Source organism: Lagopus muta, chromosome 1 (genome assembly GCF_023343835.1).
Source record: "Lagopus muta isolate bLagMut1 chromosome 1, bLagMut1 primary, whole genome shotgun sequence".
Taxonomy (NCBI): domain Eukaryota; kingdom Metazoa; phylum Chordata; class Aves; order Galliformes; family Phasianidae; genus Lagopus; species Lagopus muta.
In genome coordinates this window covers 84,669,805-84,694,942 of record NC_064433.1, presented here as the reverse complement: position 1 = coordinate 84,694,942, position 25,138 = coordinate 84,669,805, and the positions used below count along the sequence as shown (strand labels likewise).

Genomic DNA, 25,138 nt, shown 5'->3' with positions numbered 1-25,138 from the left:
AATACGCAGTACGGTTATTTCACCTCTACTCTTAATAAATGTAGTGGACACAGTAACATGCAGCAACAAGACAAGAAGGCTCTGAAGCTCTAATCTAACAATTCATTTTTACTAAGCACAGCACATATGGATAGATTTATGTCCCAATAACTTAAATATAATATAAGTACATGCATAACTTTATTTGCAGTAGGAGAAAAAAACACATGCATTTTCCAGTTGGGACCTATAAGCTGCTACATAATACCAGCAGTGAACAAGAAACACCGTAATCTAGTTACAACATTATCCATGTATTGGTTTCAAAAATTGCAAGCATGGTATGAAGAGGTCTTACATGCTGTTCCCTGCATCTAAATATGTCTGCAATGAACTACCACAGAAATATCTTGAATCCACTTTTTGTGTGTTTAAGCAGCTCACTGACAACAGACCATTATTTCAAAACAGCATTTTTTTCAATGGTGGTGGGTTTAAAATTTTTCTCTACAATAGCTACATCTGGAAAGGAATTCAAATTAGTGAATTACTTCAATCATCCACCCCTCAGGTCCAAATCATTTATATTAAGTTCCCCTTCGCTGTAGCCTCTGGTTGCTACAGAACAGATGTAATGCAGTCAACAGATTATTTACAAGGGGAGACAACTTCAGTACAAGAATACTTTTTCATGAAATAGCAAATATTTATTTGTGTGTTAGTACTCAGAGTATTTCTGATACATGAAGAAGTCAGAGATTCCTTTATTTTTCTTAAAATTGGAGAAAAGTAATTCAGCATACTGACTCCTTGCTGCTGATTCGCTTGAAGAATCTCAGACACTGAGACTGCTAGACAGAGAGCCTGGCTCAAGTCTGTGTCATCATCTTTGAGGCCCAGTAAGCTGCTGCCAAAAAGACTGTGATTGTCCTGAAAAGACAAGAGGGGAAAAAAAGGTTAACTGAAGCCACTGTCTTTAAATGTGAAGGCACAAAGTAAAAATACATTTGCAATATCAAAAATATTAAGCCCAACATATGCACATTTTGTCCGCATAATCAAATCTATTCCATGAATTCACTGAAGTCGGATTTCTTAGAGTAAGGAAGGACTGCAAGAACAGAGCATGTGACCACAGCTTTACTTCAGGTAAGTGACTTGTTTTCTGCTTGCTGTTACAAATACAGCTAAGACTGCTGTGCAGTCTGCTACAAAACAGTATTGTCGGCATGGAATTTGTACTTCATCTGTTCTTACAAGAACGTGGTTTGCAAAACAAGGTCACTGGTAATGAAGCAGCAATTCTGCAGGGAAGCTTCCTGCCAATACATTTCGCTTAAACTTCTTATCTTTCCAAGATTCTAGAAGTGAATGCTGCCAGAGTAACAATAAGGAAAAGATGCCTAAAATATCACAATAAAATAACGTGATACTGTTGGTAGAAGTTTTCAGTCACCAAAAAGAAAAGAATTTCAAAATTACTTTATTATTACCTTCCTGAAAGAAGCTGGAGTTTTGCTACAGTAATATTGTGCCAAAGAGAAGAGATCCTCTATATCCTCTACTTCGAGATTGGCTGGTGAAGTTTCTAGAAATTCTGACATATATATATAGAAACAATGTAAGTGCATCATTATTTCAGACAGAGAAGAGCCATATTTTAAGTTATTTCTAATTTTTTTTTAATTTGAATCTCTTTTTAAGTTTTTATTTTTTTAAATAAAGCGTAACATGAATGTTGATTCATTCTCTAAAGGAAACTACTCCTCATTCTAAGGAAGCCTATTTGACACAAATTCAAGGCTTTGATCCAGAGTAGTTCAATTTTACCACACTCAGTTTTTGTTGTAACATTAAGTCAGCTGCCTTTCCTAAAATAGACTGAACAAGAAAACCCTCTGGAACAGGTTACTTACAAGTTGTACTGTTGTCTGCCTAGAATGATACAAGGGTGCAGTTCTGCACTATGCAGCTAAGATGCAAAACCCCGAGCAATCTCATTTTTAGCTATCAGAACTGGTTTATTGATTGTATTGTGTTTTGCCATGTAAAAAAATATAAAGGTAGCGAAATAGGCTCACAAGAAATTTAACGTAAGTTCTATTAATCATATTAAAACAAAACAGTGTTTATTAGAAAGATGGAGATAGACTTTTTACAAGGATATGTAGTGACAGGAGAAGGCAAAATGGTTTTAAATTGAATGAGAATACATTTATAGTAAATGTAAGAAACAAATGAGGGTGGTGAGGCATTGGGACAATCTGTGGAAGAAGCTGTGAATATCTCATCCCTGGAAGTGTTTTAGGCCAATGTAGATGGAACTCTGAGCAATGTGAAGTGAAAGATGTTCCTGTTCACAGCAGGAAGGTTAGACTAAGTAATCTTTAAGGCCTTTTCCAACCCAAACCATTCTGTGATGCTATGAAAAGAGCAACGAATTAAGCCTGGATCAAGTGCATACAAAGATAATAATCACGAAAATGCAACAACTGCAGTAGTTCTAAAAAAGGATTTGAAAGTTGCTGTTTTGAGCTTGGAAACAAATTATTTCAATTACTCTGAACTGATGAAGAAAACTGGATGTGGGAGTGCTAAAAAGAAATGAAAGAAAACAGGACAGGGCAGATGTAACACAGCAAAAGAACAAGAAAGAAATTAGCATGTGAGAGGATGTATCAATGAGAAAAATGAGTGGGTAAACAGTTAAGTGATAATTCAGTTATTTAGTAATAAACATAAACAAAGAGGATTGTGCCATAGGGTGAATATTTCACCAGTAGATGTATAAGTGAAATACTTACTTAGCATTTCTTCTTTCTCTGATTCCTGTGCTAAGATAACATCTCTGAAAACAGTAAAGTCACAGGCAAAGGTTAAGACAGTGAAACCAAAATGAAACAAAAAATAAATTGTAAATGTCAGCATGGAAAGTTACAAAGATTTAACCGTACACTTACTTTGCATTGACAAGGATGATCAACATTAAAAAATAAATAAAGAATGGATCTGCTTGTTGTAGATAACCATCCCATATTGCCTGAGTTACTTCAGTTGAACAGTAATAGGAGAAAAGGCTTCCAAGCTAAGAATTTAGAAAATATTGTGAGCAAGAGATAAACATAGAAACAGTCTTGTCAAAATAAGATTTGTAAGAGATACCAACCAGCTAAAAGAAAACAAATAAACAAACAAAGACGTGAAAATATATATACCTTTGTACTACATACTGAAAGACACTTATAGCTTCAAAAACAATATTTAAGGAAACAGTGCAGTAATGCTACAGCTCTAGTGTGAATAAATATTCCTTGTGGGAAGGCAAACTCAGCTTTATGTTGCAAACAGAGAAAACTCAACCAGTGATGCAGCAATCAGACTGGAATGCTCTTTAGCTCACGGCCACTCAAAACCAAATATACTATGCTAAGTCAGTTACAAGAAACTAATAACATTTAGTCAGGTAGCTTAGCAAACAAGAATAAAAGGATTCAATTAACAAGCTAATTGAATATTGTTGTACATTAGTTTGATGATGTTATTTAACATTCTATTATGATTAGTTAGGGCTGACTAATTGAACATTTGCAAGCAACAGAAACTTTTCATTACCATTTAACAAACTGGCTGTTCCCACGCTCCCTTTTAAAAATACACTATCTGAAATGCAAAATTCAAAGTGGATAGAAGAGAAGGTAGCAATTTCCTTTTATGCATCCCAGATAAAATTTGTAATCTCACCTAATTCAAATGTATCCCAACTGGCTTCATTGGCATCTTACTGAGTTTTCTGTTACATTTAAATTGGTATTAACAAAATAACAGCTTTCAAAAGCTTAGTTAGCTGCCTTTATACACTACCATGGAATATTTCCATGCTTCCAGCATCAAACACCACTGAAGTCAGCATGTCTCTGAACAGTGACACAACAGGTCTCTGAATATTGCTTATGAATTTCTACACTTAGAGAAAGCTCTATATAAAGTTTGTAGTGAGTTTCAATGTAATTATATAAAATAAGATTTACGATTGTTCTCTAAACTTGTACATCAGAGAGCCTGACACTGAGAGAGACAGTAACATTAGCTCATTTCCCTACATCCTTTCAAACAGAAGATGTTTTTCCTAATAAATCACTCTACCTTTAATAAACAACTTTAAAGAAGTTTCTGTTTACTAGGGAAAAATATACAAAAGGAGGTAGGCCCAGTAGACTCAATTCCTCTTTTGAAGATTCACGACTGGCCAAAGGCCAGAGAATACAAAATGATTTCTGGATATATTTTAATATTAAAACTGGTAACAGCCTAAAAAGTCTTTTTAAACACAAACAATCAAGCAAAATCCTAACCTTGTAGTTTAATACGTTATTCTTTAACTTACATAGCGAATGGAGTTACAAAAAATTTTGTAAAGCCAAAGACAGAAGACTATGGAAAAGATCATGAGACAGTAATGAAGCCTTCTTTCAATTTATGTTCTGCAAGTCCTATATCATGTGATTTTATTGATGATGCCAAGAAACACTGGAACATGTGATGATTCTTGAAGGGTGAAATATATGTATGTCTAAGCTCTAAAAGGCATAACAGCTGTATGCTGTAGCACTGTACTAGGTAGTAAAATTTATCTGTTGGAATGGACATTCTTAAAACAATTAGAAAGCTTATTCTGAAAGATCTGTTATGCTGATATTTCTCCATATCTACAACTATACAACAACCCACTTTAAAAACTAATGTCAAACATTATAATTGCTTATATTTTGACCATATTGGTTGCTCTCATTCATAGTTATTCCACATAGTTCCTAACATAAATGGCTCTGTCAACATATAGAACAATAAAAACGTCATGCTTACAAGATCTTACACCTTGCATCACACAACTGAAGACAAAGAAGCCCACACTATGCTATGCAATTTATTTCAATTTACGAAGTTGTAATCTCTTGTACTGCTGTTTGCTAAACTAGTAAAGTATATTTCAGTGTAAGGTAAATTTAGTTTTCATTATGTTTCCCTACTTTCACTTTATTACCCAGTTGAGTGCATATGAGTCCGGTGTCATCTTCTTAGTATCAAGAAAGGAGCAGAGTTCAGGCTCATGGTACTGAAGAAGCAACCTGAATAAGTGAAATGGTCTTCCCTTCAGAAAACAATCCCTGAAAACAAGCAGTGAAAATAATCGTGAACCTCTCCAATAAAATTTCAGTCATCACACTTAAAGTAGCAATTCTTTATCAGCTCTGATAATGTAATTTCCAGCATAGTTCTTGTGATTTACAAGCACTAACCGTGAAACCAAAATACCTCATAAAATTCAGGAAAAGCAAACCAAAACAAAAAGGACCTGCAGATACCAAAAAACCACTATGCTGATAAGGCAGGAGAAAGAATTTAATACTTCTGTATTACACCCTTTCTCAAATATTTGCAGTATTAAAAGGATTGAAATATCAAAATAAACGTTGCATAGTTAACCCAGTGTTGTGAGCTCAAAATAGTATTATTCTAATACAGCAGCCAATGGAATTTTAAAAGGTGGTAATTCTGCACACAACTAACAGTGAAATGTCAATTCATCAGGCAGGAAATAAAGTAGCATTTAGAATGAAGAAGCGGGTGTGAATAAGGCATTAAGAACAAATCTCAAGTGCTACAAAACATTAAGTAAGCGTATGTGGAATGGGATACACCAATCTCCATACAGTTATCAACCTAACTTCCTTAAACAAATGTACATCTACATTAGTGACAGGGAAATATTCATAGCAAATTCCATGTGGAGATTCTTTCTGGAAATTATCACGCGATCTCTGATTTCCCATTAAGTTAACAAGACAAAAAATGTGACAAGAATAATGTTCTATTACCGAATTTAGCATAAGATTCTACACTTGCAAATCATTTTGTTTGAATGGCTAATATGGTCAATTATTCAAGTCAGTCACTAATTCCTTACCACATTTTAACATTAGGGATGGATATATATCCAAAAATAACTTCAAAAAGAACCTTCCAACATTTCTAGTGACAGCAAAGCAGCCCTGTTTGAGTTTTTCCCAAGCATTTTTTCAATTTCTTTTTCCCGTGGTATTTTCTGCAGTAATCAACTCTCAACAGCATACCCAGCTTGGAATAAGAAAAACAAGCCACCTGATCAAGAATTTATAACCAACAGGCATTGAAAAATGGTTCAATTTATCAACATATCAGGGAATCTGACAACACTGCTAAAAACAACGCTTCTGTAGTCCATACCAACATACACATTCCATCACAAAATACTTCTAATGCCCTTAAAAATAGCACACAGACAGAAGAAAGCATTTTACCTTGGAATGTATTTATTCATGATAGCGTAAAAGCAGTTGTACAGATCACTGCGTGGCAATCGAAGGTGAACCAGAGGTCTGAGGAGATGTATCCAACCAAGGCAAGAACTGTATTTAACACTGCGTGATTTACAGTAAAAAGTAATAACAGACTCAATGTCCAAAAGCAATACTGACTTCTCGTCTTCTGGCACTGACAACCGGTCTGAAATAAGCACAGAAATACAAACCATGTTAATGGCTTTTCAAAGACTGTGAATACGTTTAGTTCATAGTGCAACTGCACCACTATGAAATTCTGGATGCTTGGGAAAAAGAGAATAGCAAAGAAAAGAACCCTAAATTAGTAGCACAGATTAAATACTAATTTCATATGCTCAGCAAATAGCTTATGCTCAACTCCACAACAGTTTCATTTGAATTTCAGCACTGATCAACTCACAATTCACACCTTCCAGTTCCTCAAAAGCTCACTGATGTGCAGATTCATGAATATCAGTAGTTTGAAATCAAGGCTTAGAGACTTAAAATCTAGTCTTTATGTATAAATCACATTTTAATATCTACTCTTAAATTATTTTCGTAAAAGGTGTTTGAGTTTCTTGGGTAACCATAAAAAGAAAACAATTTGCTTACAAACAGGCTTTAAATTAGGTTTAGCACTGCTGCTAGTCAGAAAATACACTGTGAACATATATTCCTTCATACAGTGCAGTACATTGTTCAACTTCCTATAAATGTTGTGAGGAGCTGGAAAGTTAAGATGTCCCCTGTTTACTGACAGACTAATTCTGGACCCATTAAATAGCACAAAAAATTGGGACAAAAGCAGTTCTGTAATTGAAGTAGTAAGGCTAACACTTCTTAAATATCATCATGGCTGAGTTGGATACTTACACAAAGCTTCAGCTTTCATTACTTACAAAGCATCCTTCTGCATAGTTACTTAAAAAGCTGGCACACTTCAGAAAAAGTACTGGCATTGTATTTCTAGTAAACTTCTTTCCCCATCAGCTACAAGAAGCCCCTGAGTCTCACTACTGTTAACTAAAGTTTTTTTGTTGCAGAATCTTTTAATAATTTCCCATCAAAGCCATTGGACATTCAATATTTCCTTTCCTCAGCATATCTGAAGAAAAAATAGCATGCAAAACACAAATGTCATCCAAAGATTTACTTTAAAATGGGAAACGACTCGCATTGCAAGAACATGAAAAAGACATATTTAATCCAACCCTAAACTGAAATCGCTATGTAACTTCTCTTCTGATCTGACTCTACATTAATTAATCAGTTTTAATACTATTATATATTAGAAAATTTGGGAATAAAGAGAGAAGGAAGAAGAAATAATGGCATGTAGAGAGTGAAGTGATTAATTTTATATGATATGAGTAATAATTGTGATTTGTTGCCATCTTTCTGAAGGGATATGTGATTTGACAGGAGTCGAGCTCCTTTCTTTCCTTTCCTTTATAGGACAGGCATGGAAGGAAAACAAGTTCTACTACATTTTCAAGCTGGAAAATGTACAACTATTTTAGAAGTGGTATGTATGCATGCATGGAACAACTCCATTCTTTGCCTTAATTTTCAGTTCTGTAAAAGTAAATTAAAATGTGTTAGGAAACAAAGTGGAAGATTCTCTTATTGATGCCATGGGAAGAAGTATCCTTACTGATCAGTCAGCACTGACTCCATAAGCAGATCATTGATGCTACCATTGCTGCAATGTTCCATCAGGGAGTTGGCCATTTTTGTAATGAGCTGCCAATCAGATCCTGCAGCAGCTCCTTACAGGCATGCTGGAATACAAGTTCCAGTGCCAGGACAGTGCCCTACTTTCAGAAATACAACTTTTCATTTCTCCTGAAAAAAAGAATGATTAAGAAAATAATTCTTACCAAAAAAACCCAGCTTATTAACTGGAAAATGTTTAATACGCTCCTTCTCTTAGAGGTTATATGCACTTTTGTGCTATGGCAGTTTTTCAGATTAAATACTGACAATTAGACAATTAAAAACTTGATGGACACCATGGAAAGTTTAGAAGATAGAACTTGGAAAAAAGATTTATTTATTTATTTATTTTTTTCTTAACCTCCTGGAGTCTTCATCCTATTGGACTGTGTCCACACATGCTATAACTTACGAGTCATTACTTTAAAATTCCATGAGATCCACCATCTCAGAGTTTGAGCAGATATTACTTTCTTGCAATGTTTCTGATTTCCTGTGCATTGCTTCTCATCCTTCTCAAAGCTTCCTCCAAAATGTAAATATCATTTAGGCTATTTAATTCAAATAACAAAGCCCTATGACAACTGAGAGCAGTTTTCACATAGGTGATCTAAATGCAACTAACTTACCAATTAGCTCTTGGCAATCTTTATGAATTATATTCTGTTCTGGTAGATCTAAACAGCCATCCCAGGATGCGAGGCTGTCCCCCTTTCCTACAACATTAAGTGCAATCTGGAAAGAAGAATACAGAAAATTCTGAACATTTTAGTGTCCTCAAAAGTTGAATTCACTAAATAACATCCTAAACCTGAATCAACATACACACATATTAAAATTCCAGTACACATCAACAAGTTGGCTCGTTTGTGAAGATGCTTGATAATTAACTCATTCACCTCTAATCACACACAACCTCCTCAGGTATTTCCTGCTTTTTAAGACTGTATTCACCTTCCAAACTTTGGCCCTCAGATCAGCAGGCAATTGCCTTCCTTGAATGATGTTTCTCACAGTTTCAAGATCACAGCCTCCTTCTTCTAGAGCTTCCGCAAGATCCTTTTCCCTACAATAACAATACAAATTTATTAAAAAAAAAAATTAAAAACAAAATGAAAACCATAAAACAGTGCAATGCTTTTAAGTCTTTATAGACAGGAGGCTACTATCAAGCAAAAAGACACACATGTAAAGGCATAATACAATTTCCCAATTACTGAAGCAACGATGAAGAAAAGGCTAAACTATTCACTCCTTTATTTTTAAGGCTGTTTGTTCAACTTCTCATTCTATTCTATTTACACGAGAGAAAAAATAAGTTCAGATCAGTTGTTTTTGTTTTTGTTTTTTTTAATGAAGTGACAATGCTGGAAAATGTGTCATAAAAATGCAAATACAGTGTTAGTTTACAAGTCAATAGAGACAGCAAATTTTCACCCACATACACACACTTCATTCAAAGCAAAAAAAAACCTAAATTAGATGGCAGAGTTCTTACGGGTCAATTATGAATGATCTAGAGAATGGAAAACTTATTTCAAAGATTTAGAACGTTTAGTTCCTAACTCTATCTTTCCCTGAAGTGGGGAAGGACCTTTTAGTTAAACTCAGGTTTACTTAGGTTCCAGTATTCTAACTGTGGGTGTGTGCATTAGACTGAAATAAAACACACATAAATACTAGTAATAGTGTAGAAAGTAGAAAAACAAATTCACAAGAGAATTAAACAGTAATGATAGTTTGCCACAGTAAGACAACAGAAGTTATTATGCATTTATAGACGACAGAGTGCACATTCAGAAGTGACTGCTTCACAGTGTGACAGCTTCTGCAGACCATTTCAGTGTTCCCATGCTGTTGGTAATGAGACAACCACAGCTGATCATTATTTTAGGATCACGTAGCAGAGCAATGGCAAAAGATCTGGTTCACTGGAAAAACTGCAATGGCAAAGATATATGGGTCCCCTAGGCAAAGCTTCTCACTCCCTGTATCCCCTTCACTGTTTACTAGGAGCTCTGACACATGCCTTAAGAATGACTCTGTGTCACCACCTGACTAACCAAACACACACCCAGGAAGTCAATAGCCAGTGCAAAACACAGAATATGGCTGTTAGGACAGATAGTGAAGTAAAAAGATTCATTCCTTGTAACAACACACCTCTTGGCATCACTTTGTATTTCCAGCATACAGTAGGGCACAGCCAGCAGTCTGTTTCTTTGGGTACCTCTGCTAATTTAAAGTGCAGTTTACAATAATTTCCATATACTTCAGTATTGAAAATAATATCCCAAAGGTCATAGATTTACAGACTGCATGGGAAAATATCCCCTCCCTGATAGAAGAATGAGGGGTAAAAATACATGAGCACACTTGCACATCTCTTATCACATCTCTTATCCTGTTGTCTAACTGTGTACATAACCATTGATGGTGGAAAAATTAAACCACCAAATTAGTTCATCCTGAATACAAATCACGGATTTCCAGGACATGTACGTAAAAGACCTGGTGCTCTGCAGAGCTGGATGAACTGAGGGGTGATCTAATGCCAGTAAAAGCCAATATCAGACATAAGCTGAAGGGAGACAGATGCTCTCACCTGTACTGCATATTTCTGTGCACTCCCTGCATGACAAACAGAACAGAGAGCAACAGCTAAGCTGGAATTATCGCACATACAAAATACGGTTAGTTGCTACAAATAGTAGCCAAGTACTGAACGGGAACATGGGAATGAATGCAGTAGTTGCATGCAAGTTGCACTGTACACAAGGACTTTAAACGTAATATTCAAATTTGATTTCTATGTCCCTCAAAGAAAATTATTTGGGGGAAAAAAAAAAGTCATTTAATATATGGAGAACAACACGTGAAAATGTAACTACACCAATTACAAAAGCATACCTGTCAAAGAAAGCTTCACGAATCTACGAGTAGCTACTTAGCACTTACAAGTACCTAATATTCACAGCTTAAAAATCAGCAAATGGACTACACCAAGATCATCTTTGATACATTATCTGCAGTGGCGTGCTTCCTCTGTTTGGTTGATATTACATTACAATTTGCAAAATCTTCCTAAGTGCTGTCACAAGTACTTTCTACTCAATGAAGGTGACCATTGTTCAGTCTGTGCAGAGGCCAGAAAAGAGGACTTCTCAAAGGTTAAGAGAAGTTTTTTCCTAATAAATACTGTATTCAAGCTAACTGGTTAAGTACTGTGAGAGTGGTTTTGATACTTTATTACACACACCCCGGCCATGTTTCAGCTGATTTCACTCTGTGTTGTACTATAAACGCTCCAGCAAACTGCTAGCAATCTGGATCCTTGTCATCCTTGTGTGAAAATCAGCCAGGAAGTTCTCTGCTCTCACAGACAAGAGCTTTTTAGTCACTTTGGAAAGAATGCAGCACTGATCGTGGCTTTCTGTTCTACCATGGCTGCAGTCTATTTCAAGAAGCCATCCAAAGCTTTGATAAAGATGTAGACAATCCCATTCCACACATAAGCCATGACCTGAAAGGTTAATTCCCACAAGGCATGTGGCTTTAAATGTTATAAATCACAGTAATGCTATTAGTGTTTCTGGAGTAAATTTGCATACTCCGAGGATCTCTGATATTCAAGCCAGAGACCAATGATCTTCAGGAATAGTCAAATGCTTTTTTTCCACTATTTTTTTTTAATCTAGACACTTGAGACGTGACAGCTGGGGGTGTTAGTTGACAGCTGGTAGAATGAAGCCAGCAGTACATCCAGGTGGCCAGGAAGAACAGCAGCATCCTGGCTGGTATCAGAAATAATGCAGCCAGCAGGAGCAGAGAGGTGATCTACCGTCTGTATCGGGCACTGGTGAGGCCACACCTTGAGTTCTGTGTTCAGTTTTGTGTTCCTCAATACAAGGAAGATATCAAGACCCTGGAGTGTGTCCAGAGAAGGGCAGCTAAGCTGATGAGGGGTGTGGAGCACAAGTGTTATGAGGAATGGCTGAGGGAGCTGGGATTGTTCAGTCTGGAGAAGAGGAGGCTCAGGAGTGGCCTTATCATTCTCTACAACTACCTGAAAGGTGGATGTGGCAATACGGAGGTTGGCCTCTTCTGCCAGGAAACAGCAATAGGACCTGAGGGAATGGCTTCAAGTTGGGCAAGGGGAGATTCAGGTTGCATATCAAGAAAAATTTATTCTCTGAAAGAGTATTAAGGTGCTGGTATGGGCTGCTCAGGGATGTGGTGGACTCACCATCCCTGGAGGTGTTCAAGAACTGTGTAGATGTGGCACTGAGGGTTGCAGTTAGTGGGTAATATTGGTAGTGATGGGCTGACTGTTGGACTAGATCTTACTGGTCTTTTCCAATCATAATGATTCCATGAAAGCCATTGTGTCCTAGAACATCAAGCACATACAGTTTGCATGCTACAGTTATTGGGAATGCATGATAAGACAATGATAGGCACACATAAAGCAATGGTGCCATCACAACTGCTGGGACAGACTGTGGCTATCAACGTTGGTGCCAGACTGGATTATTTTATTCTCCTAATAAATTTTTGTAACAGGGAAGGAAGAGCTAAACTGTATTTTAAGCAAATGACTTTACTTTGAAATAGCTCACAACTGCTAATAGTTTTATAAAACATTCTAATTATATACTTGGTTTACTTAAAAGAAAACTGGGGAAGTGACAAATGCCTGTGAACATTTCCCATGTCAATGGCTAATATAAATGTATTTCTACAGCCATCTTTTACCTTCCCAACACAGGAAACCATCTACATAAAGGCCACCATATTCCCCAGAAATATAACTTATTTCCATGATTTCCGAATTTAGCTTACAATCCTCCCAACCACTGGAAAAATGCCTCAACAAGAGCTATATCAAATCAGAAGTAAACAAGACATAAGACTATAACATAAGACTATGTCCATAACCTTATTCCAAGGTTATGTTCCAAAGTGTCAAGATTGAAAGTCAATGACTCCATCCAGAATCACAGAATCACCAAGGTTGGAAAAGACCTTCAAGATTATCCAGTACAACCATCCACCTATCACCAGTAGTTCTCACTAAACCAGGTCCCTCAACACAAAATCCAAACGTTCCTTGAACACCTCCATGGTCGGTGACTCCCCCACTTCCCTGGGCAGCCCACTCCAGTGCTTGACCACTCTTTCAGAAAAGTCTCCCCTGGTGCAGCTTGAAGCCATTCCCTCTAGTTCTATCACCAGTTACATGAGAACTGCCTAGCTTTGTAACTATATATACCAACAGTCAGGACTATTTAGAAATAATGGTATCAGACACTGTACTTGTATAAACACTTCATAAACACTTAAGCTGTAAAAAAAACCTAAATAAACAAACAAAAAAGAAGCTCCATTCATTCCCCTTTGCTACTAAATGACTCTGGGTTGTTTCATCCCCAAGAGCTGTATTTGCAAAACCAATGCAGACAAAGAACAGGCACCAGCAACATCTGCATGCTTGTCAGCTCTGGTTGTTTTCATAGAGAGACAACAATGCACAAAGAAGCCTGGGCACAGGAAGCATCAAACTTAGAATCCTCCACATCAAAGCACAGAAGCAAAACCAACAAGATTGGCAACGATGGTAAGGAGCAGCTCCACAATACACTGTTTGCAAAGTGCCTATGTGGAGGGGACAAAGAGCAAGGCAATAGCACAGCACTACATGCAATGCAGAAACGCAAAGAGAAAAGGGAAGATACGGAGGCGTAGAAGCACAGGGTGCAGTGAAAACAACTTCAGTGTTTAAAACCGATTAAATTCAGCCTCAGAAATCAGAAGTGAATAAATGTGGCTGATACTGAGACCCCATCGGTACTGTTAGCATTGAAGTGATGCTACACACACACCAGAAGCAGTCCCTCACTAATGGACCAGGGACTCAATGTAAAATGCATTAGAAGTAATATCTGCGCTGGGGGAGGCAGAGGAGCAGAGCTGTTCTAGAAACAGCCCAGCACCTACGGTTGGCAGGTTTGCAGGGAAAGCAAATCCACGAAGTGCCCGCTCCCAAAGGCTCCCGTCTCGCCCTAAAGCCACGGCCTAGCACTGGGACAGCGCCCTTTCCTCCGGCCGCTCCGCTCTGCAGGCAGCGCTTCCCCATTCCGGCACCCTCCAAGGGCTGGCATGGGATGCGCTGCGCTCGCCCCGCTCTGGGGCCTACGGGCCCCGCGGGAGGATGGCACCCAGAGGGTGGCGAGCACGGGGCGATCTCTTTTTCCCTCTCCACCGCCTCCCCTTCTGCTCGCCGGCTCCGCTCCTGGGAGGGGCGGGAGGGAAGGGAACGGGCGGGCGCGCAGCGGCATCCAACTCACCAGCTGCTCGGCGGCGCCCCGTCCCCTTCCGCCATAGCTGTTGACGTGCCGCCCTGCTCAGCCGTAAAGCACGGCCGGGGAGTCGGTATGTTGTTGTTTCTTTGCGACACCTTTCGGCCCGTCCCTCCACGGTGCTGTCGCAAAGTGAGGGCGTCGGCCGCAAAGTGCGGAAGCCGGGCAGAGAGGAAGGCGGGCCCGCGTGGCGCTGGCAGCATGGGGGACGCGCTGGACGAGCCGTGGTGGGAGGCGGCGGCGGGGGAAGGCAGCGGCCCAGGTATGCCGCGCTCGGAGCGGGCTCTGAGCCCTCCTTCCTCTGTCCGCTGGCTTCCCCAGCCCCGTTTGCCCCCTGCCACTCTCAGCTTTTCACGTCCCGCTCCACGTTTTCCTCTTTCTTTCTCCACCCGCCAGAAATACGCTTTACGAGAGTTTAAAAGCAGAGGGGAGGGAGGGGGAGAAGGCAACGCGCCCTGAGGGCGGCTGTCCCTGAGGATACTTAGCCTGTAAACTGCTGTGTTCAGAACCGGGCTTAGCTGGTCATAGAATCGTAGAGCATCTCGAGCTGGGAGGGACTCACAAGGATCACCGAGTCCACCTCGTGGCTCAGAGAAGGAGCAGCCAAAATTCAAGCGCTGTGTCACAGTGCCGTGTACGAAAGCTCCTTGAATTCCCGCAGCTCGGGGACTTGATGAAAGGATGTTGCTTGATGTGGGCTGATGACCGTTATCGTGAGCGCATGTATGGTTCTATAAGGCCTTGGGAATCCTAAACCCAAAGAAGAGCCTTTGGAGGGAAAAGTACCCATGGTACAAGAGTGCATCACCCGTGTGCTCAGCGGGTGGACTCACCGCCTTGGTGATGTGCTGTGAAAGGACAGGAGCTGAATGGCTTCTTCTCCCCAGCCACTGCTCTTTGAGCAGGTAATTTGTCTCTCTTTCCAATGATGATGATATCTGGCTCTTATACCCGGTGTCTTATCGTAGAATCACACGATATTTTGGGTTGGAAAGGACCTTAATCACTAGTTCCAACCTGTACCGTGGGTAGGGCTGGCACCCACCAGCTCAGGCTGCCCAGGGCCTCATCCAGCCTCACTTTGAGGGCCTCCAGGGTTGGGGCATCACAGCTTCGCTGGGCAGCCTATGCCAGACAATTTCCTTTAAAAAGGCACTTGGAGAATATTTGAGATGAATTGTACATATATATTGTAAGGAGGGGGGGATCACAAGCCTTAATGAGGCTGCTGAACATTTCATTTTAATTCTCAGTCTCATCTGTGTTCCGCAAGCACTTCGTATTCCCATGAAAAGTGCTCTTCATAAGGTATTTAGGATTCCTCAAGCCTCTATGCTCACCCTGCCAACTAGAGGTTACCTATACGGTGGCTGATAAGCTTTGACAGCTTTCTTTTAGAAACTGAATATGTTTCAGGAAAATATTTATTCGCTTTGATGATAAACCTTTGGCATGATGTATAAATCATCTGACTTTGAGCTGAGAACCCCAGCTCTCAGTTACACACAACTCTTCCTGATTTTTGCAATTGTAAGGTTGCTAAGGTGTCTAATCCAGCCCTGTGCTAAAAGCACTACATGTAGTGAACTCCAAAAATACTTGTATGGGAACTGCTGAGTTGCAGCCTGAACCTCTGATTGATCACCTGAGGCGAGCAGTGAGTCAGCCAGAGGAGCACAGGTGAAGGCAATTCTCCTGTGCTGCCGGAAGGGGTGGAGGCTGGCTCCACCTCTCCTAGACCTATTGAAGAGCTGGCTACCAGTGGGGAAGGATCTCTTCTGGAGATCCAATCTACTGGAGTTTTGTGAGTGAGCCCAGGATAGGGGTAAGCCTTCTGTTTATTCTCCTTTGTTATCATAGTCTGCTTTGCTTAACTCTTTTGTTTATTTTGTGATTATAACATTCTAATATTCTTTGATTATACGATACTATATGAATGTTTTACTACTTACATTGCAGGTGAATGTTTTGCACACCATATATGCGTTCTGATCCCCAGATCCCACCTTTGCAAACTTGTTGGCAGGTTCTTTATGTGGAGCCTGCTGTTGTATGATGTTGACACAAGCCATCAGTTAAGTAGGTAGAAGGTCCATATATTTTTTTATTTTGTGTTGCTGCTCCTCATGTACAGCCGATGTAAAATCAATTGTTAATTTGTATCATGTCTTGTGGACACTATAAAGTGCTTTAAGATCAAGTGGCAAAAAATAGGAAGTCAAGGGTTTACAATATACGCTGTAAGCAGAAATACAAGAATATAATTTCCCACTAGAGCTTTTGACAGATTTGCTCATGTTTATTTCTGTGAAACACATAGTTTGTTTAAAAAACTATCCGACTTTAATTGCTGACGTATTTTAAAAAGCATCTTTGCCATAATGATGGGTAGAAAGCTGGAAAAAAAATAAAATATATTCTTTAAATACCTACCTTGTGCCAAGTCCCTTACAACTAGCCCTAGAATAAAAACTGGCCAATGAAGTATTCATCCTAATATCTCAGCCCTCGTAAGTGTCTTCCATTTTAGCAACTTGTACTCAGAAGACACTACTTCTAAGAAGTAGTGTGTAAGAAGTGTTTAGACCCGCTAGAAAGGTATGAAAGAACAGAACACATATCCTAATAGATAGATGTATGAGTAATTCCTAATCTGATTTTGACCACATCATTAGAAACCATTAGTTTAGAGTCTGTATTAAAAACTGAAGGTATTTACTCTCACTTTTGGGACATGAAAGGATTAGCCATCTATTTTACCTTGCCACAAGACAAAAACTAAAGCATCTTGCTCAGTAACTTCTTCAGCATACTTTTTGCTTTCAGAGATGTGGAGAGGGTGGTTGGAGACTTTTGGCTATTTATTAGTTTTGCTTAGTATTGCACACATCCCAGGTCGTATAACTTCAGGGCTTCCTTCCTTCTGTTTTACCAGTTCATGCCACAGCTATGTGCAATACTGAATACCATTTTTGTGTTGTACTCAGAACTAGAAGGAGAGATTAAGGAATACTGAGGAGTTTGTTTAGTGCTGGTGTAAGACATCAGCTGTTTCCTTTTCTCTCCATGAACAGAAAGAGCACTTCTGACAGCATTACAATGTCTCTCTTGCCTGTTATGGGTGTGCCGCATCTTTGGGCAGGTTGAGGGAGGGGGAGACAGGCTTTTGTTTTCCAGAAATTCTTCCAGTTACCTCTTTTTCTGTTACCACTCCTTGTCTTTCATTCTCTGTGCTTTCCTTGTCTTCCTTTATCCGTAAGACTGTAATATCTGTCCTTGTCAGTTCTTTTACATCCTTAAAGAAAAAACTGTGTGGATCATGTCCCTTATAAGTTGAAATAAATTGTGTCATCCCAAGTTAGAGCAAAAGGCAGGGAAACTCTTTTACACCAGCAGTAAAAACAGGTATGAAGTATAATACTGTACTGTAGATGATGATCTGACAGTACTTGTGGGGCCGTTCGTATGCTGTAAAGCAAAGGATGTTGTCGTGGGAATTCATTTTTTTGCCCATACGTTTTTATTTTCTGTTTGTAGGCTGGTAATAAGGGGTGCCAAAAGGCATCAGTTTCTTATGTGGGCTTTGCAACTAGTGAGAAGTGGACTGTTCACTGTAGCTCAATTATTAAGAGTTTTGTTGCATTATCAGAGCTGGGATCTGTTGGCGAGCTGACCTGTGTATGGAGAGTTTTCTCTCTTTCCTTTGGCTCATCCATCAGTTGCTGTCCCTTCTGATGAAAGCTGTTTTTGTGCTGATGCTCCTTTTCACATTTGTCTGATGAGCATACCAGGCTGACAGCTGCTTTTCAGAAATCATTTTGCTTCTTTGCGTTGTGCACACTTGTTCCACATCTTGCAGAACATATCACAGGGTGCTTCTATGAGCTTTATTTGGACCTGAGCACGTGTCACTTGTAGCTTCAGAACTTTACTGTTAGCTGTAGATTTAGTGAATTAAATTGGAGTGCTTCTCTTTCTAATGTAGAAGAGTCTTTTCTCGGTTTCTTCTTTGCCAAAATGTGTCTTGTAAGGCACATGCTGAAGTAAGGTTTCGGTAGGCTGATCTTTTGAAACCTTCACTTTTTAACTACCCATTGAGATTTTCTTGTGAGGCTGTTGAGGGAGGCATAGATTTCTGTTGTGGGTTTGCAAAAATAGTCCCGCAGGAGTGCTAATGTGTTGTACTGGCTCAGTGGCTAAGTTAAACTTTTAGCTGTGAAATAAAAGGGAAACAAATTGGGTAACCGAACGCATCAAAATCTGTCTTTGCTTCAGCAAAACGGTCCCAATTCTGGCTGTGATGTTGCGATCACCACTAGCTTTTGCTTTATTTAGGAATTAAGATTTGGCAGTTCTTAAAGAAAGACCTATGTGAAAGGAGCTTTCCCACAAATTATCAGTTGAGCCATTTAGACTGTTGGAATGCACTCTGTTAGGGGAAGAAGAATGAGGGAGACATTAATACCAGGGAAATAAATTAAGTTTTATATTCTACAACAGTAACTCGGGTTAGTTGGCATTATGGATTTCCTGTGGGAGAGTTACTTGCAGTAATAGTATCTTGTTAGTTTTAACTTTCTACAATAAAACAGTCAGGAATTTTCTTGTTAGAGCAGCAATTGCTATTTTGCAGACAACTAAAAACAAAGAGCAGATGTGGAGCCTCTTCTAGTGTTTGATTTGTTTTGTTTTGTTTACCTCTCCTGGAAGTAAATTTGATTAAATTGTAAGTCTTTTATAGAGGGTATACATTAAGAAAACAAACAAACAAAAAAGGCAAATTCTTTCATGGGTGAGCAAGATCTACTTGTGCAAATAATTAATTTGATTAAAAAAAAACTTCACTAGAAGATATGACTGCAGCTGTCCATTTTCCATGATAGTGGGCAATTGAAAGGGAGGGGCAGAATTGCAGAGGACTGAAATAACACAGTTGCACTTCTTTAAACTCATAAGTATTGTTACACTTGACACAAATTTTGATCAGTTCCAATAAATACTGTTTAAGTGAACTCAAAACTAAATACTGTAGTCTAAATAAAAGGATGACAGTTAAAATAACTAATACAAGTAATGTCAATCTCAATTTTGCAACTGTTTTCTAAAGGTAACGTCTGCATGCATGCAAGTGGGGTGAATCAATTCACTGAGGAGAGAATTGTTCATCTGCAGGTTATGCTTCCTAAGTGATGTTTTACACAACAACTTTTTGAAGCTCTATGCATTATGAAAGTCAATTTTTTTCTATCCCTCTCATCGTTTTGTCTTCTGCTAGTTAAGGTAAAACACCCAGATTGAAACACTTCTTTAGTAGACTGACTGAAAACGAAACATTCCCTTGTTCAGCCCTGTTTCATGTAGTTCACTGCACAAGTCTGTAGAGACAACATTGGTGTTGCTGTTTGTGGAATGTGTCAAAACTGATTTGTATCTCAATTGTTTCTCCACTGCAAAGGACAAATTCTGGAATTATGCCAGAAAAATGAGAGCATACCTTGATCCTTACAGACATGCAGTTACCTGTGTCTTAAAAATCTGGCTCTCTTGGTCTCCTATAATTGGTGGCCGTTAACCTACTGACCATGCGGAAGGTTTCAGACTTCTCCCCAGTGCAAATAACTGCTGTTGAGGTTCAGATTGCTTAAACCCATGTCATAGATCGTAGAAGATGATTTACCTTCTCCCTCCACTGTGAAGGCAGGCTTTAGACACAGTCCTTATAATATGTAGCTTTCCAGAACTGCTGTCTTGAAGTGGCTTGTTGAGATGTCCAGCAGGAATTCTGACAGGTAGTTTAGTTGCATTTGTTGGCTTTGGTTTGGGGATCCGAGTTGGAACTGATTGACGGAACGCATCAGTAATCTTGAAACAAACAAAAGGTCATGTTAGGAGGAGAGGTTGGTTGTATGTTTAGCACTTCACTGTTCTTTTCCACTTCGTATAATTAAACATGTTGCTCTCACTTAGAACTGTCTGCCCAAACTTCCTTACTCTCATTGGTAATGAGAGTGTAACACTGCATATAACTCACCTGCTTGTTTGATAAATACCAAAGAATCCAAATGGTTGGAAGTTCTCTGCCTATTAATAGTTTTTCTGTCAGGCCTCTGACTAGGACAGCAGCCCTTTGGGCTAAGTGATGGCATGGCATTCAAAGGCTGTGAACTCTGACTTCTCTGGATGAGTAATCAGAGAATTTCTATGTGCAGAAGCAGGACGTGATTGAGTCCTGAGTAGCAGAAAAGACTTAGCTTGTATGTGAGAAACCCATTCTTTGAGAGTGACTGCAGTGTACACGAAGTGAATGTATTTGTAGGAGGGAACTCTCCATCCAGAATCAATTATACATGGAATAAATATTTTTGGAGTGGATCATTTTAAGAGCCTACGACTTGGCTGCAGTCAAGTCGTATATTGTATATGATGCAAATTCTCAAAAGGATAAAGCAGTAGTGGAAAAGCCAACAATAAATTTTTGCATGTATTTTTTCAGTATTGAGGAACTTGGGAGAAGTTTGCACTTTGTACGTTTGCTTAATGGATCATAAATCATGGAAAAAAGATTCATGGAACCATTAAGGTTGGAAAAGATCTTTAAGATCATCTAGTTCAACAATCAAACCACCCCCACCGTGCCCACTAACCACATCCCTCAGTGCCACATCTACTCAGTTATTGAACACCTCCAGGGACGGTGACTCCACCACCTCCCTGGCAGCATGCACCAATGTCTCATCACTCTTTCTGAGATTTTTCCTAACATCCAACCTGATATCCAACCCCAGTAGGGAACTGGAATTCTGAGGTCTGAACCAGTCAGAAATTGTTTGAACTGGCTCAGAATTGGGTATAAAAGGATGCAGAGGAAGATAGCAAGGGTGATCAGTTATGTAATGCCTTCTGTGTAAAGAGTGGTAACATATACTGAAACTTATGTTTAGAAAATAGGCTGTAGAGAGAAAAACCTACACAAAATTCTAGCATTATTCCTACTCCATGGATGGTGAATGGGGGAATTTGCTCTTTCAAATGATGTACATGAGAGGGCATACACAGAAGCTATCAAAAGACAGGTAAAAGATGAGAAGGAGTGTTGTTTTCCTTGCTAATGAACAAAAACGCATTGGCACAGGCAGATAAGATGATCACATAAATTTCTTTGGAGAGAGATTAGAATGATTCATGAAGTTTATCAGGGACTGCTGAAAAAATAAAGATGCAATGCAGGTTTCAGCTGAGGAGAGCCCTAAGTTTTAGACTGCTAGAAGCTGGACTTGTCGCTCTGCTTGCTTGATACACAAGCTTTTTTTGGTAAGCATTTACTGCTGGTCACTGCTGACGTTGAGATAGATGGATGCTATGTCTAACAGTGTGTGACTTGTTTTATATTTTTCTTCTTGAAATTAGAAAGTATTTATTTGTAGCTTTTATCTGTACACTGAGAAGGGAAAGTGTTTGGCCTTGAAAATGAGAAAGAAAGGAAATGAATTTTGCTTTGCTTTGTGGTCTTTGAAAGATTTTACCTCTAGGTGGCAGCAAAGTTTGTAGGTATGTGATGCATCATTATTTTATTGTAGCTGAACTGAAACTTAATTAAATGCTGAATTAAAAAAGGACGTGCATTTGACAAATAATTTTATCACTCAGATTGTTATTATGAAAGGGAAAAAACACAATTTTTTTTCCACATGTAAATGAATTATACCAATGTTAAGTGTCTATGTTAGGATAACTAAACATGCACTTCTGCAATTGGACTGTATTTGACTGTATCACAAACTTGATAAATCACAGTGATTTCTGTTATAGGCAGGGATTTAACAAACTATCCACCTAGCTCTCTCCCTCCTCTTTCATCTCTTAAAAAAGATATTGGTGGTCTTTTCAGTTTGATATTTAGCTCTTATCTGTTTATGGGTAGTCTGCGTGCACACAAAAAATGTCCTCAAATCTTTTCAACCCTTATTACCAATTCATTTCTTCCATCAAAAGGAATGGTTTTCTGTCTACCCAATTCTTCATTGCCACCCACTTGTTTCCTGAATTTGCCAGCTGCACGTTTGTGATTGCTGTTAAGTTATAGCTCCTTGAGTTCTCATTTGTGAAGCAGTTCTTATATTTGCTGTCTTTCTAAGTGATGGAAGAAGAAATATGACATTTATCCTTCAAAAACCAGGCTGAACTGCCTTTTATATTGCCTTTTCCATTTCCATCAGTGCTCTCAAAACACTCCTAGAAATTAAATGTTTCTCAGGAGCTACCTAATGAGATTTTAGCAGTTGTGTGGTTTTCCTTTATTTCAATGTCTGTAAATGCACTGATGCAAATGCGGGCAAATAGTTACAACAACAGTAAAGACATAAAACTAGTCATGCTTTTGAAATGAGCCGGTAATGGAGCATGTCTATCTGCAAAAGTAACATAATTATATTAATTTTAGGTGTTGGATGCAAAAAGTATCAAACAAGTAGTTAAAGCAATGATCTGAGGTATGAGAAAACTGCTGGGCACAGAGGCAGCTGATCAGTACCAGGAGTTCTGCCACAATGCAGTGCTGGTTTTCTGGGGAGGGGGCTAAGGCAGGCATGCATGCAGGTGTCAGGGAGGGCAAATACACCTGTTTACATGCTGCTCAAGTAGTTTTGCCTTCAGTCCTAATCTCATTTTGCTCTGGAAGTGCGGTGCCCGCGTCGCTTCTTGTTCAAACTGTATTCATTTGAATAGAAGAGTGCATGTCGCACTTCTGCTGTAGGTTTTCTCACTTATGTTTCTAGTGTCATTGTAGAACTTTATCTAGGAGAAATAACTTCAGAACTGGTTCTCTCTTACTCCTTAACTTTTTTAGTTTAAGGAATTTGAGCAGTAGAAAGAATCATTTGCAGCTTCAATGAAAGCAGCCAGGGGATGGTGCTAAAGCCCTTACAAAGAAACCAGATGTCTGCACATGCAAGAACACACTGCTTGCCAGGCTGCAGTTTTTTCCTGGATGACTGAATGCAGTCAGAACATAAGCCAGGTCTGCAAATGAGGATGAGTTAAGATTGAGTGGCAAAACTAAATATTCCCTCTGGTGTCCATGCAAGATGTTTTAGGCTGAAATTTTCAGTTGGGCCTCTTGAGCTGTGCAGGGCATTTGAGTATTTCCTTTTCTTTTACTATGTCCTGGCATCCATCGTCTAGGGATCCAGTGGGAAATTTCTCAGTTGCTCTGTATTTCCTTTTGTGCAACTTGTTTATGCGCATGACTGTGTTCAAATGTGTTGGAAGGAGCAGGATTAGTAGTCCTTATTAATATTGGTAAGACCTCAGCCAGAGTCTGAGTCAGTCGCTGTCTGGCTTGGGGCATTGCATTTCCAGAAACATACACACCATTCTAAGTAGCTGTGCAGTGGGGAAATAATTACTGATCTGTATAGCTGTAGTACTTGAGCTATTAGGCAGGAAAGCAATTGGGTTTGTTTAACCTGGAGAAAACAGAAGTGAAGAAAGATATGTTAATTGTTTTCTAATATGTGAACGGCTGCTGCTGGGAATGTAGTTCTCCAATTCCAGTGGGAGGATTGGTAACAAAAACTGGATATCAATTTCAGCAAAGGGAATTCAGCTTACAAATTAGCAGGAGTTTTAGTGGCAAGAAAGCTTCAGTCCTGTTACAGATTCCTGAGGTAACTGAGAAATTATCATTGCAGGGGTTTTAGAACAGGAGGAGCCAGGCATTTGGAAGGGTTTAGGTCAAAGTGTAACAGGAAAAGAGGCAGAAAAATGTCCCAAGGTCCTTTCTGTGCTCAGTTCTCTGATTTCTACTGTTTTGCTGATGGTAGGCCTATTACAGTACCTGTGATTTCAACAACATGAAGTATTTGACAGAAACTCCTATATTAAAATTAGAAATAACATATACATGATGAACTGTACTCGTGTGCCACCATGGTGTTGTTTGCTGAATGCCCAAGCTTACATCTACTTTCTAACAATGGGGAAAAGAAAAAGTGTTGGACAGAGTTGGGGACAAAATTTGAATTCCTAATTACCAAAGTTCTACCATGTGCCTCGTTCTTTTGGGACATCTTCACTGAGAAATGTGATAATCTTGAAATGTAAGGTAGTTAAAGGCTCATTTATTTTAATAGACAGGTAGCAAGACACAGGGAAAGGTGAGTTTGTGTTGAGGGTCATTTCTCCTAGGGGAAGGACTGGCCTGGGCCCACAAGGCAGTGCAACCTGCCCTTTACTTACTGAGATGGAGTGCCTCTTGAATGAGAAGGGCGCTCAGGTGCCCTACTGGGACACTGACCATCCCAAGAAGAAAGAGTGCATCCTTTTTGGGCTACGGGGCGCCATGCAATATTAATTCTGTCCAGGTGAGGGCAGTGCTGACACTTCAGTGTTTCTGCTAGTGCTTGAAAGGTAGCGTAGTTCTACAATAAGTTATTTTACAAATGTTTATGAGATCATCAATTCTCTTGGTTTAAATCACTGCTGCCATTCGTGGAGTAGAAGTCTTGACATTGAGTCTCATTCTGTATGGATGGTGGGCATCTAGGGAGGGATGTGTTTGTACATTCATAAATATCCACCTCTCAAAGGTGAATAGAATTGAACTCACGCCTACGGACACTTTTTAACATGAAAGCATTCTCAGTATTAAAATCGTCAGCTGAAAAGCTCTGAATATATCTTTTCCTCATATTACATATCGTTTTCAACATATTACATATGTTG

At 39.2% G+C, this 25,138-nt stretch overlaps 2 protein-coding genes across 6 annotated transcripts in view; both read right to left on the bottom strand.

Moving 5' to 3' along the window:
- Window positions 1-14,662, bottom strand: part of TBC1D23 (TBC1 domain family member 23) — a 29,750-nt gene extending 15,088 nt beyond the window's left edge. For both annotated transcript variants that reach the window (XM_048944510.1, XM_048944521.1), the window contains exons 1-9: window positions 14,405-14,662; window positions 9,012-9,123; window positions 8,687-8,792; window positions 6,318-6,522; window positions 5,021-5,144; window positions 2,940-3,064; window positions 2,784-2,827; window positions 1,473-1,576; window positions 787-909 (exon numbers count right to left, since the gene is read on the bottom strand). In XM_048944510.1, the coding sequence (XP_048800467.1) occupies window positions 787-909; window positions 1,473-1,576; window positions 2,784-2,827; window positions 2,940-3,064; window positions 5,021-5,144; window positions 6,318-6,522; window positions 8,687-8,792; window positions 9,012-9,123; window positions 14,405-14,619 (1,158 nt within the window). In that variant the 5' untranslated portion in view covers window positions 14,620-14,662. The remainder of the gene's footprint in view (window positions 1-786; window positions 910-1,472; window positions 1,577-2,783; window positions 2,828-2,939; window positions 3,065-5,020; window positions 5,145-6,317; window positions 6,523-8,686; window positions 8,793-9,011; window positions 9,124-14,404) is intronic.
- The window catches only part of FILIP1L (filamin A interacting protein 1 like), a 204,646-nt gene continuing 188,541 nt past the window's right edge, over window positions 9,034-25,138 (bottom strand). For 2 of the 4 annotated variants that reach the window (XM_048944460.1, XM_048944481.1), the window contains 2 exons: window positions 20,094-20,278; window positions 16,501-18,845 (listed from right to left, as the gene is read on the bottom strand). In XM_048944460.1, coding sequence (XP_048800417.1) covers window positions 18,755-18,845; window positions 20,094-20,278 — 276 coding nt within the window. In that variant the 3' untranslated portion in view covers window positions 16,501-18,754. Of the gene's footprint in view, window positions 9,124-16,500; window positions 18,846-20,093; window positions 20,279-25,138 lie in introns of those variants that run through there. The other 2 variants (XR_007376974.1, XM_048944472.1) reach the window with 2 other exon arrangements.